The sequence below is a fragment of the Phyllobates terribilis genome, unplaced genomic scaffold, assembly GCF_046119375.1.
Source record: "Phyllobates terribilis strain yellow unplaced genomic scaffold, ASM4611937v1 Scaffold_13__5_contigs__length_258822181, whole genome shotgun sequence".
Classification (NCBI taxonomy): domain Eukaryota; kingdom Metazoa; phylum Chordata; class Amphibia; order Anura; family Dendrobatidae; genus Phyllobates; species Phyllobates terribilis.
This window is the reverse complement of record NW_027362773.1, coordinates 227,667,684-227,682,279: the sequence shown is the minus strand read 5'-3', so window position 1 is coordinate 227,682,279 and position 14,596 is coordinate 227,667,684. Positions and strand designations below refer to the sequence as shown.

The 14,596-nt window shown below is 42.6% G+C and overlaps 1 protein-coding gene across 1 annotated transcript in view; it reads right to left on the bottom strand.

Moving 5' to 3' along the window:
• LOC141174676 (5-hydroxytryptamine receptor 3A-like) overlaps window positions 1-14,596 on the bottom strand; it is a 99,146-nt gene that overhangs the window by 12,816 nt on the left and 71,734 nt on the right. Inside the window, exon 6 of the mRNA XM_073659598.1 lies at window positions 4,927-5,087. Coding sequence (XP_073515699.1) covers window positions 4,927-5,087 — 161 coding nt within the window. The remainder of the gene's footprint in view (window positions 1-4,926; window positions 5,088-14,596) is intronic.

The following is a 14,596-nucleotide window of genomic DNA, read 5'->3' as shown; positions in this document are numbered from 1 at the left end:
GGTGTGTTTGGGGTCATTGTCCTGTTGAAAAATAAATGATGATCCAACTAAACGCAAACCGGATGGAATAGCATGCAGCTGCAAGATGCTGTAATAGCCATGCTGGCTCAGTATGCCTTCAATTTTGAATAAATCCCCAACAGTGTCACCAGCAAAGCACCCCCACACCATCACACCTCCTCCTCCATGCTTCACGGTGGGAACCAGGCATGTAGAGTCCATCCGTTCACCTTTTCTGCGCCGCACAAAGACATGGTGGTTGGAACCAAAGATCTCAAATTTGGATTCATCAGACGAAAGCACAAATTTCCACTGGTCTAATGTCCATTCCTTGTGTTCTTTAGCCCAAACAAGTCTCTTCTGCTTGTTGCCTGTCCTTAGCAGTGGTTTCCTAGCAGCTATTTTACCATGAAGGCCTGCTGCACAAAGTCTCCTCTTAACAGTTGTTGAAGAGATGTGTCTGCTGCTAGAACTCTGTGTGGCATTGACCTGGTCTCTAATCTGAGCTGCTGTTAACCTGCAATTTCTGAGGCTGGTGACTCGGATAAACTTATCCTCAGAAGCAGAGGTGACTCTTGGTCTTCCTTTCCTGTGGCGGTCCTCATGTGAGCCAGTTTCTTTGTAGCGCTTGATTGTTTTTGCAACTGCACTTGGGGACACTTTCAAAGTTTTCCCAATTTTTCGCACTGCCTGACCTTCATTTCTTAAAATAATGATGGCCACTCGTTTTTCTTTACTTAGCTGCTTTTTTCTTGCCATAATACAAATTCTAACAGTCTGTTCAGTAGGACTATCAGCTGTGTATCCACCAGATTTCTGCACAACACAACTGATGGTCCCAACCCCATTTATAAGGCAAGAAATCCCACTTATTAAACCTGACAGGGCACACCTGTGAAGTGAAAACCATTTCCGGTGACTACCTCTTGAAGCTCATCAAGAGAATGCCAAGAGTGTGCAAAGCAGTCATCAAAGCAAAAGGTGGCTACTTTGAAGAACCTAGAATATAAGACATATTTTCAGTTGTTTCACACTTTTTTGTTAAGTACTGTATATAATTCCACATGTGTTAATTCATAGTTTTGATGCCTTTAGTGTGAATGTACAATTTTCATAGTCATGAAAATACAGAAAAATCTTTAAATGAGAAGGTGTGTCCAAACTTTTGGTCTATACTGTATTTAAATATTGAAATTCCCCCTAAAGGTCTTTTATGACCACATGGGGGCCACAATGTGTGAAATAAAAGAAAAAAGTAGATAAAAATTGGGGGGAAAAAAAAAATTAAGAAACCCATTGGCAGTCTGAATGTAACGCTGGAGGGTGTCGACCCACTACTCCATGGGCCGGACTTACTAGGTATCTACTGGGTCTTCACTAGAGCCTCTGATGCTGAGGATAGACTGGGCTGCCAGTAGATACCAGGTACTATTCCAGGGCAGTGCCTGGGACTGCAGCAGCAAACCAGTGGGTCAGAGGCATGGGTACAAGGTACACAAGGGCAAAGACAAATACGTGATCAGACAGTCCAAGGTCGAGGCAAGCAGCACAGGATCAGAATGCCTAGCCGAGGTGAGGAGCAGAGAAGTCAGACTGGATAGGTATACGAGCCGGGTCAATAATGGGAGAAGCAAAAACACACACACACACCAACTAACCAAAAACTAACAAGTCACTAGCAGGTAACACTACAGTAGCAGGCAAACTGACTAAGAACCAACGTTCAGGCCAGGAGTGGTGGGAGGAACTGCCTAATAAAGAGCCTGCTAGCATGGGATAGACAGGGGAACCTAATCTCTGCAGGACACAGCAGGGTTAAATTCCTGCCGAGACCTGCCATGCCCTCCTAAGCCAAATGGAAATACATTGAAATGCAGCAGTGCTGAGGAGTGCGGCAAGAGGCAAAACTCAGCGAGCCAGCCTGTCGTGAGGAGAAACCACGTGGTGACCACAGTGAGTAGGGCTGAGGATGCATGCGAGTTACCACCATGAAACTGTATTCCTGATTTCTAGCCCCGCTCCCATATTTAAAAAAAAGCATGAGCATAATATATGAAAATAATTGCTACAGAATGGTGAACACGATTTAAAATACAGGGTGGGCCATTTATATGGATACACCTAAATTATATGGGAATGGTTGGTGATATCAACTTCCTGTTTGTGGCACATTAGTATATGGGAGGGGGAAAACTTTTCCAGATGGGTGGTGACCATGGCGGCCATTTTGAAGTCAGCTATTTTGGATCCAACTTTATTTTTTTCAATGGGAAGAGGGTCATGTAACACGTCAAACTGATTGAGAATTCCATAAGAAAAACAATGGTGTGCTTGATTTTAACGTAACTTTATTCTTTCATGAGTTTTTTTACAAGTTTACGACCACTTATAAAACGTGTTCAAAGTGCTGCCCATTGTGTTGGATTGTCAATGTAACCCTCTTCTCCCACTCTTGACACACTGATAGCAACACCGCAGAAGAAATGCTAGCACAGGCTTCCAGTATCCGTTGTTTCAGATGCTGCACATCGTTAAGAAGCCTTCCTACTCTGCACTCATTACCTGTATTAATTGCACCTATTTGAATTTGTTACCTATATAAAAGACACCTGTCCACACACTCAATCAAACACAATCCAACCACTCCACCATGGCCTAGACCAAAGAGCTGTCTAAGGACACCAGGTACAAAACTGTAGACCTGCACAAGGCTGGGACGGGCAACATGACAATAGACAAGAAGGTTGGTGGGAAGGCAACAACTGCTGGTGCAACTATTAGAAAATGGAAGAAACACAAGATGACTGTCAATATTCCTCGGTCTGGGGCTCCATGCAAGAGCTCACCTCGTGAGGAAAGGATGATTCTGAGAAAGGTCTGGAATCAGCCCAGAACTACACGGGAGGACCTGGTCAATGTCCTGAAGAGAGCCGGGACCACAGTCTCAAACATTACCGTTTGTAACACACTGCGCCGTCATGGATTAAAATCCTGCTGGGCACGCAAGGTCCCTCTGCTCACACCAGCACATATCCAGGCTCATTTGAAGCTTGCCAATGACCATCTGGATGATCCAGAAGAGGCATGGGAGAAGGTCATGTAGTCAGATGAGACCAAAATAGAACTTTTTGGTATCAATTCCACTCGCCGAATTTGGAGGAAGAAGAAGGATGAGTACAACCCCAAGAACACTGTCGCAACCATGAAGCATGGTGGGGGAAACATCATACTTTGTGGGTGCTTTTCTGCAAAGGGTACAGGGTGACTGCGCCGTATTGAAGGGTGGATGGATGGGGTCATGTATTGTGAGATTTTGGCCAACAACATCCTTCCCTCAGTAAGTCGTCATGTACACATACCCTAATTATTAATGGATCCATCAAGTGTTTGGTTACATAATTGAATAAATAGCACAACCAGCTATATAATTCTGCTGGTCATAAAGCGAAAGTGAATAAAAGCTATAAAATTGTGAAAAAAACTTAAAGGGGTTGTCCCCTTTCAAAAAATATTCCATCCTTACTGCAGTTCATTATAAAATAAAAAAACATGCTGTACTCACCGTTCCCACATCCAGCACAGAGCCTCTGGTGATGTTCCTTGGGTCCTGTATTGGTAGTGATGTCATGTCGACAGCCAACCAGTGAGCTCAGCAGCTCTACCCAGGTAGATAGACTGACCCTTTCAGAGCTGCTGAGCTCACTGATTGACTGTTGTGGTGTCAGCCCTAGGAAAATTATGCAATATCACATGTCTATGAGTGGCAAAAGTATGTGACCCTTTACTATCATTATCTGGTGTCAACCTCTCATGCTGTAATAACGTCTAATCGTTTGTTTCTAGTAATTGTTCATTAGTCTCACATGTCGGTTTGGAGGACTTTCAGCCCATTCTTCACTATCCATCAGCTTCAACTCTGTTATGTTGTTAGGTTTTCTCCTATGAACTGCTCACTTCACATACTTCCTAAAAATGTCCATAGGATTAAGGTTAGAACTTTGACTTGGCCATTCCAAAACTTTGACTTTATTCTTTAACCATTTATTAATGGAATGGTATGTGTGGTTCTGGTTTATCCATGTGATCTATAGCAAACTGTACACAGGCAGAAATATCCTTTTTGGAGAGCAGGGGTTTTCTCCTTGCAATCCTGCCATGCTCACCATTGTTGTTCAGTGTCCTTCTGATAGTGGACTTATGAATATTAACATTAGCCTTTAGTTGATTAGAGGATACCTTAGGTTCCTTTGTGACCTCACAGATTATATATTCCTTGCTTTTAGAGTGATCTTCATTTCTCAAATATTCCTGAGGAGGGCAATACTGTTCTGGAATTTGTTCCATTGTGTACACAATCTGACTGTGGATTAATGGAGTCCATACTCTTTAGAGATGGTCTTGTAACCTTTCCCAGCCTGATAATTATAAAGATTTTTTCTTCTGTGGTCCTCAAAAATCTCCTTTATTCGTGACTTGATACACTTTCACAAATGTGTTGTGAAGATCAAACTTTGATATATCCCCGTTGTTTAAACAGAACAGGTCACCCAATTGTTTCTGATTGTCATTCCATTAAATAAAAACCCCAGACTTTATTTCACCTTCAAATTATCCTAAAGTTTCACATAATTTTGACACTCACAGAAATTTGGCATTGCATAATTTTTCCTTTATAAAAAAATGAAAAAAATCTAATAATTTTGACTCATTTGTCTTTATCTACTTTTAGGGCTTGTATGAACATCTGATGTAGTTTTAAATCAAATTCATCCAGAAATATAGAATACTGTTAATTGTTCACAAACTTTCAAGCACTACAATACATGAAGATAAACCAGATCCAGAATAGAGATGAACAGTCCAGAGATGGAGAATCATCATCAGAGCGCTCTTTCAGCAAAAGCTAACAGATGTATATTTACCTACACTGTAAATGACTTGGTTATATTCCTCTCCCTCAGTCACATACGACTTTTCTTGTACCGTGACAGCTTGGAGAACCCAGTCACCTTTGCTGGTAAAAACATCCCAGGCATTTTTGTTGACCACAGAGGAGTTACTTTTAGGCAACATGACGATATCTGAAACTGTAACATCAAAGAGGGTTAACTTTTGGGTTAACGTTTTTACAAAGGCTTAAACTCTTTAATATAGTTCCACCCAACATAGCTTAGATATTGTACAATGAAAAGGCTTTGTGACCTTCGGATATAGTACAGTTTCACACAAAGCAAATTACGGGTGTATTTTTGCATTACATTATGGTCAGGGAACCGAGTCCGTGGTGCTGATGGTGTTACAAAGAGCAACTTCCCTCTGACCTGGCCTGGCCATACTCTACTCTAGCCTATTAAACTTTTCTTATAATATCCAATACTCTTTTTAGGTATATTTTTATTTATTTTTCCTTAAGTGAATGTGTCACATACATTTTTTAAAATGATCAATAATACCATATACAAAGGACAAATACTGGCACACCATGCCCAGACCACATATTACCACCACAAAGTAACCGAATAATACCACATACAAGGAACAAATACCGCAACACCATGTCCAGATCACATATTACCACCACATAGTGACTAAATACTACAATACTGATCATTAAAATACCATACTAATATTACCATAAGTTCCATAATACACAGGAGCTCTGTGTATAGTGTATAGGTAATACAGGGATCATCGGTGAAATTATACACAGGAGCTCTATATATGGTGTATAGTGTACAGGTAATACAGCGATCACCAGTGACATTATACACAGGAGCTCTGTATATAGTGTCAGTGTACAGATAATATAGTGATCACCAGTTCCATTATACACAGGAGCTCTGTATATAGTGTCAGTGTACAGGTAATACAGTGATCACCAGTTCCATTATACACAGGAGCTCTGTATATAGTGTCAGTGTACAGGTAATACAGTGATCACCAGTTCCATTATACACAGGAGCTCTGTATATAGTGTCAGTGTACAGGTAATACAGTGATCACCAGTTCCATTATACACAGGAGGTCTGTATATAGTGTCAGTGTACAGGTAATATAGTGATCACCGGTGACATAATACACAGGAGTTCAGTACATAGTATGCAGTGTGTAGTGTAAGTGTACCAGGTAACATACTGACTCACCGGCGACGCCTCTAGTTGCAGTCCTCCATCTACACCTTGACAAACATGGAGGGATACACTACATTTAAAAGGAACAAATACCGCAACACCATGTCCAGATCACATATTACCACCACATAGTGACTAAATACTACAATACTGATCATTAAAATACCATACTAATATTACCATAAGTACCATAATACACAGGAGCTCTGTATATAGTGTATAGGTAATACACGGATCATCGGTGAAATTATACACAGGAGCTCTATATATGGTGTATAGTGTACAGGTAATACAGCGATCACCAGTGACATTATACACAGGAGCTCTGTATATAGTGTTAGTGTACAGATAATATAGTGATCACCAGTTCCATTATACACAGGAGCTCTGTATATAGTGTCAGTGTACAGGTAATACAGTGATCACCAGTTCCATTATACACAGGAGCTCTGTATATAGTGTCAGTGTACAGGTAATACAGTGATCACCAGTTCCATTATACACAGGAGCTCTGTATATAGTGTCAGTGTACAGGTAATATAGTGATCACCGGTGACATAATACACAGGAGTTCAGTACATAGTATGCAGTGTGTAGTGTAAGTGTACCAGGTAACATACTGACTCACCGGTGACGCCTCTAGTTGCAGTCCTCCATCTACACCTTGACAAACATGGAGGGATACACTACATTTAAAAGGAACAAATACCGCAACACCATGTCCAGATCACATATTACCACCACATAGTGACTAAATACTACAATACTGATCATTAAAATACCATACTAATATTACCATAAGTACCATAATACACAGGAGCTCTGTATATAGTGTATAGGTAATACAGGGATCATCGGTGAAATTATACACAGGAGCTCTATATATGGTGTATAGTGTACAGGTAATACAGCGATCACCAGTGACATTATACACAGGAGCTCTGTATATAGTGTCAGTGTACAGATAATATAGTGATCACCAGTTCCATTATACACAGGAGCTCTGTATATAGTGTCAGTGTACAGGTAATACAGTGATCACCAGTTCCATTATACACAGGAGCTCTGTATATAGTGTCAGTGTACAGGTAATACAGTGATCACCAGTTCCATTATACACAGGAGCTCTGTATATAGTGTCAGTGTACAGGTAATACAGTGATCACCAGTTCCATTATACACAGGAGGTCTGTATATAGTGTCAGTGTACAGGTAATATAGTGATCACCGGTGACATAATACACAGGAGTTCAGTACATAGTATGCAATGTGTAGTGTAAGTGTACCAGGTAACATACTGACTCACCGGTGACGCCTCTAGTTGCAGTCCTCCATCTACACCTTGACAAACATGGAGGGATACACTAGATTTAAAAAGGACAGGAAAGACAAGAAAGATGGAAGGGTGCCTATTTTCATGAAAAATCCAATTTTAGACTTGTGCTCATTGATGACATTGGGAGGAGCTGCAACAATGTAGAGTCAGTATGGGCAAATGTGCATGGGGATGGCCATAATGGAAAGCTGATAATTGGAGTTTGTTACAAGCCTCCTAATATAGCTGAACTGGTAGACGGTGAAATGCTGCAATGAATTAAAGAGGCAGCAAATAGTAGTAGGGTCTTTATTATGGGGAATTTTTGCTATCCAGTCATTTAATGGGATATAGAATCGTCCAGTTGTGCTAAAAGCTGCAAGTTCTTATCCACAGTTCAGGACAATTACCTCTCTCAGCTGGTAGATGAACCAACCAAGGGTGGTAATCTGCTGGATCTGGTTCTGTCAAAAAGACCAGATACAATTTCATTCTACAGGTCCGGGAGCATTTGGGAAGCAATGACTATAATATGGTAAGTTTCAATCAAACATTCAAAATGGGAAATGCAAAAACCTGCCAGTTTAGAAAAGCTGATTTCAACAAGGGAAGAGCTTAATCGTGTAGACTGGGACCATGTAATTTAAGGAAATACTATTAGAATCCTGCAGAAAATGTATGCCCTCCAGGAATAACAATAAACCATTATAGATACAGTACAGACCGAAAGTTTGGACACACCTTCTCATTTAAAGATTTTTCTGTATTTTCATGACTATGAAAATGGTACATTCACACTGAAGGCATCAAAACTATGAATTAACACATGTGGAATTATATACTTAACAAAAAAGTGTGAAACAACTGAAAATATGTCTTATATTCTCTGTTCTTCAAAGTAGCCACTTTTTGCTTTGATGACTGCTTTGCACACTCTTGGCATTCTCTTGATGAGCTTCAAGAGGTAGTCACCGGAAAAGGTTTTCACTTCACAGGTGTGCCCTGTCAGGTTTAATAAGTGGGATTTCTTGCCTTATAAATGGGGTTGGGACCATCCGCTGTGTTGTGCAGAAGTCTGGTGGATACACAGCTGATAGTCCTACTGAATAGACTGTTAGAATTTGTATTATTGGGGACAAAGTATCCAGTGTAACTATCCACTTTGTTTCAATCTGGGCCAATAGATGCTTCACATGGTTGACTTCCTTGACGTCAGCCTGGAGGTGGACGTAGATTTCTCCATCAGGACTGACGTATTTAGGAAGCCGACTGCTGTAAATTCACTCATTCATGCCTCTTCCGCACATAATCCCGCAACCATTGGGGCCGTCCCGGTTGGACAGTACCTGAGGGTGAGACGGATCTGCTCCTCTTCTGAGGCATTTGAAGATCAGGCCAGATCCCTTAAGTCTCGATTTCTCGAACGTGGCTACAGCAAGCGTTCGATCAAAAGAGGATATAATAGAGCCAAGGCAACACCCCGCTCCCAACTTTTATACGGTCAGAGAAATACCAGATCCGTTGATAATCAGACCCGTTTTATCTCCACATACACACAAAGTGGAACGAGATGCGTACTATCCTCAAGAGACACTGGCCAATCCTATTGACAGAACCCGCTTTGGTGGACACACTTGGAGATTTTCCGTCCATGACCTCTAGGAGAGCAAAAAATCTTAACGACTTGATGGTCAAGAGCCATTATGTCCCTCCCAATAAGACTTTTCTTTCAATGTTTCAACCCACTCTGGGATGCTTTCCATGCGGCCACTGCTTGGCATGCAGCAATGTCCTACGTACCCGGACTTTTGACTCTGCGGCAGGGGATAAACAATATGTTATTCGACATCGTATCTCCTGCAGTTCCACTAATGTTATCTACTATGCTACGTGTGGATGTCCACTCATTTATGTGGGCCTTACATCTAGGGAACTCAGAGTCAGAGTTCGGGAACACGTTAGGGACATTGCTGCGGCCAAGTCCATGACGGACCCCTCTAAGTTAAAAACTCTTCCCCGTCATTTTCGCCTCTTTCATAATTGTGATTCATCATCACTGCTTATCCGTGGCATAGACATAGTCCATCTTGGGGCAAGAGGGGGTAATGTGAAGCGTCTATTGGCCTAGATTGAAACAAAGTGGATAGTTACACTGGATACTTTGTCCCCAAAGGGTCTGAACGAGACCATTAGTTATGCCCCATTTCTATGAACTACCATGCGTGTGCCTCCTCCTGGTGATATTTTCTTCATGGTCTACAGTGCGTATTCGTTGAGTTCTACTTTAGCAGCTTTTATTCCCAAAAAATTTTTTATTTTTATTTTTCCCTTGGTGTGGTTTCTTATGTTTTCTAATTTTTATTTTTATATTTTGCCGATTATTTTTTGTTTAGGTCTTCCTTATTCCCCCAAGATATGCAGCTGTGCACCAACCTCACCCCAGCAACCACTATCTCTGATTTTCTGTATGCATCATAACTATGTATGGATATTGTTATATGTACTCATATGACCCATTGATATCTCTGTATCCCATTTATGAAGAGTTATCGGTGCTTGGGCACTCTATTATCACTCTGTGCTAACTTGTTGATTTATGTGGTGATGTGTCATTCATATTTATGTATCCTATTCATAGAGTGTTATTCATGTTCTGTCTCTTTAAATGCACCCTGTGTCATTTTGCCATTTACATTCTGTGCGCGTGAGTGTGGCGCGATCTTGCCCCGTTCAGCGGCGCCCGGCGTCTTCCCTTCTGTGACTACGCAGCCCACCGCTGCGTACTCCCGGAAGTGACCACCGTGTTGCCGCTGTGGGACCTGCTCGCTCCACTGCGCATGCGCCGTACTATGGATGTTATTGGCTACGTGACGGTCATGTGGTGCTCCACCTGACCGCCCACCTGATGTATTTTAAGGTCCTGCTGCCACACCAACATACCTTCCCTTGAGAAAGCCGAACAGATTACACGTGAAACGCGCATTGGGAAGCGGCTTATCCCCTTTATCTGCTGATATACTGGCTCAGGGTAAGCACTGTCACTTGCCATCCTCCTCTACTGTGGTTTGTTCTATATGCCCCAAATGGGGGGTCTTTCTCTGCTGTCTATTGGACTTCTATGGCTGAAGCACCTACCAGTGATTGAATCATTTGAATATTGCCATAGTCCATAGTCTATTTGCAGAGCTCTACTTAGTGGAGTTTTATTGCCATAGTGAGGGGTCTAGGGGTTTCATGGGTGCAAGCCATATTTATTGATGTGTGATTACTATTTTGGCATGTATCCCTCTGTAATCCCCTTTTCACCCTAGTATTGCCAGTATCCGCTGCTATTTATTCTAGCCCTCTTGCACATGTCTTTTTAATTATATGTCTTGTTTTGTCTCATATTCTGTGTTAATAAAATTTATACATTTTTTATCTTCAAACAAAAGCTCCATTCTCTCTTTTTTGTGGTATATATGTTTTTGGAGTCTAGTACTTGGAACTGCACACAACCTGTGGTTCGTATTGTGTGCTATAGGGCAATATGCCTTTGGGATTTCTTGTTGCATGTATAAATATATGTGTGGTCAATACAAAGGACTAGCACATGACTTATTTCTTCCAAAGACCATACTAAGGACCAGGAGGCACTCATTACGGGTGGAAGAAAGGTGATTCCAGCACCTAAATAGGGTTCTTTACAGTCAAAGCAGTCAGACTGTAGAATGCCCTACCACAAGAGGTAATGATGGCAGACACTATAATAGCTTTTAAAAAAGGGCTGGATGATTTCCTCGATACATATAACATTGTGGGTTATAATTAAATTAGTGACAAAATGTACAATTGGTGGAGGAAGGTTGAACTTGATGGGCCGAGGTCTTTTTTCAACCTATTGTAAGGTGGCTAATGGTCGCGTAGTCGATGGACACACGCTATCCTGAAGCGATTCCACTGAGAAATCCTCCTCAAAGAGTATAGCCCGCGTTTTTTCCCGAACATGCTTACCAAAGGAGATCCTGACCAACGAGGGAACTCCCTTTATGAGTAAGGTGATGAGGGAGTTATGTAAAGTCCTGCAATTCTCCCAACTGAGGACTTCAGTATACCATCTTCAGACAGATGGCCTTGTCGAGAGGTTTAATAAGGCTTTGAAGAGTATGCTGAGGAAGGCCATAGAAAAGAACGGTAGACATTGGGACTGTCTCCTACCGTATCTGTTGTTCTCCATCCGACAGTTTCCACAGGCCTCTACGGGGTTCTCGCCATTCGAACTCCTGTATGGCTGATATCCGCGGCTACAACCGGTCAGCCAGAGTGAGGCAGTTCAATCAGGGAGACTGAGTCCTCGTGTTAATTCCTACGGTGGAGAGTAAGTTCTTGGCCAAATGGCAAGAGCCGTACGAGGTGGTGGAAAAAGTTGGTGAAGTAAACTACAAGGTTTATCAATCGGGACGATGTAAGCCATACCAGATATACCACGTCAACCTCATCAAGCCGTGGCAAGACAGAGAGGCTGTGGAAGCTCCATGCTTGCTGGGCAAGCAGGAAAGTGACATTGGAGGAGTCGCAATAGCGGAAACGCTAACGAAGGTCCAGAAACAGCAGTGTCCGGAGTTGCTGCAGAAGAACCGGGATCTGTTCTCTGAATTACCGGGCTGCACAAGGGTCATAGAACACGAGGTTCTGACGGAGCCATATGTGCGGGTGAACTTGAAGCCCTATCGGATACCTGAGGCCCCACGAGAGTTGATCTCCAAAGAGGTGGCTTGTATGCTGAAACTCGGTGTCATTGAAGAATCCAAGAGCGGTTGGTCGAGCCCGATCGTCTTGGTCCCAAAGCCCGATGATGAGTGGAGATTCTGCAACGACTATCGGAAGTTGAATGAGGTCTCCAAATTCGATGCATATCCCATTCCACACATCGATGAGCTGATCAAAAGGCTTGGGCCAGCAAGGTACATAACCACCTTGGATTTGATGAAGGGATATTGGCAGATCCCCATGGCACAGGGAGCCAAGGAGAAGACTGCGTTTTCTATGCTGGACGGATGCTTCCAGTATGTCCGGATGCTGTTTGGACTGCAAGGGCCCCCTGCAACCTTCCAGAGAGCCATGTATCGCATCCTCACATCCCATAAGAAATACGCCGCAGCATACCTGGACGATATTGTTATCTTCAGCCCAGACTGGGAGAGTCATCTGGAAAAGGTCCAGGCAGTGTTTGATGCTCTGAGAAAGGTGGGGTTTTCAATAAACCCAAAGAAATGCGCCTTGGGGAAAGAAGAAGCCAAGTACCTCGGATATGTAGTGGGTAGAGGCGAGATCAAACTCTAAATTGCTAAAGTGGAAGCAATCCAAACTTGGCCCGAGACTGCTGTCGAAAAAGCAAGTTTTTACTTGGGATACTGCAGGAGGTTCATCCCAAACTTCGCCATGATGGCCGCACCCCTGACTGATCTCCTTAAGGGGACAAAATCAGCCATGGCCAAGTGGACTGCAGAGGCGGAGACGGCCTTTCAAAATATGAAAGTGGCTCTGTGTAGGCAACCGGTCCTGGTTGCTCCAATTTCAAGAAAGAGTTTATACTCCAGACAGATGCCTCAGATGTCGAATTAGGAGCAGTCCTTTCCCAGGAGATACAAGCGGAGGAGCACCCTGTCCTCTACCTGAGTAGGAAGCTGGCCTCCTGTGATAAAAATTATTTGGTCATAGAGAAGGAGTGCTTGCCCATAAAAGTGGCGGTGAACACGTTACGGTACTATCTGTTAGGTCGAAAATTTAGATTGGTATCCGATCATGCCCCACTCAGATTGATGAGGGAAACAAAGAGGAAAATTTCCAGGGTCATCAGCTGGTTCTTAGCCCTACAGGAGTTCAACTTCCATGTAGAACATAAAGCAGGGAAGCTACATGGTAATGCCGATGCCCTCTTGAGAATCCCCCATCTGCTAGTAGAAGGTGCCAAGCCCCATGGCTTTAGGCAGAAGGGGGAGGTATGTAAGGTGGCTAATGGTCGGGTAGTCAATGAGAGATATGTTGTTGTTTGTCTTCCATACATGAAGCAACAATTTTCTTGGCATGTATCTGCAGTCTTCGGCCACTTACTCCAATTGTGGTTAATTGTGTCGGGTCTTTGCACGCCTAGAGCCAAGTTTTTATGAAAACTGGCTTTGTCGGTAGAACATTAAATAAAAAAAGAGTATGGCCAGATGAGTACGGTGTTATTGTAGATATGGACAAGATCTTTCAGAAGTTCCGGACACTCAATTCCCTTGATGACAAAACCAAAACTCAGCGGAGCAGTGATGACTTGGCTTACTCTCCTCCATTGTCCTGTACATGGTAAGTGGTGGTGCATAGTTTCTTACAATTGTGGTACTTTCACATCTCATAGAAGTGTTGAGATTCAAAAGCCTTGGAGTCTTGGACGAACTCTGTATAGATAATGTCATCAGTAGTTTTAGCCATAAGATCTTTGACAGAAGCAACAGCGGCAAGGGTGGTGCAATGGTTCACCACTGTGAGGCCATATGTATAGCCAGAGCGAATTGGATCCAATTTAAACCGATCAAGAGCAACAATTTCACATGGTTTATGTGAATTGTTAGGGTGTAGGAATGCCTTTTGTTCTTCACACCCAGATGTTACACGTGGGTGGGGCATTTTCAGCATCAAAAGAAACCTTAAAATTTAAATTCTTTATTAGTTTATTATTAAAATAACCCCATATAAATAGACAATATTATTGGTCCTAATAGAAAAAATATGTTAAAGCTGCCATAAATATGGTGCACATATACAGTGGCATGTAAAAGTTTGGGCACCCTTGGTCAAACAAAATTACTGTTATTGTGATCAGTTAAACATATTGAAGATGAAATGATCTCTAAAAGGCCTAAAGTTAAAGATGACACATTTCCTTTGTATTTTCGGCAAAAAAGAAATATACTGTATTTTTCGGACCATAAGACGCACTTTTTACCCCTCAAATTTGGGAGGAAAATGGGGGTTCGTCTTATGGTTCAAACGTAACTTACCGGTGGTGGTGGAGCGGGATCGCAGGGCCCTCCATTCCCTCACTCCATCAGGAAGGCGGCGGCAGCAGAAGAGGTGAGGCGGGCCGGTATCTGGCTGGGAGCCAGGGCCTGGCCGAGTACCAGGG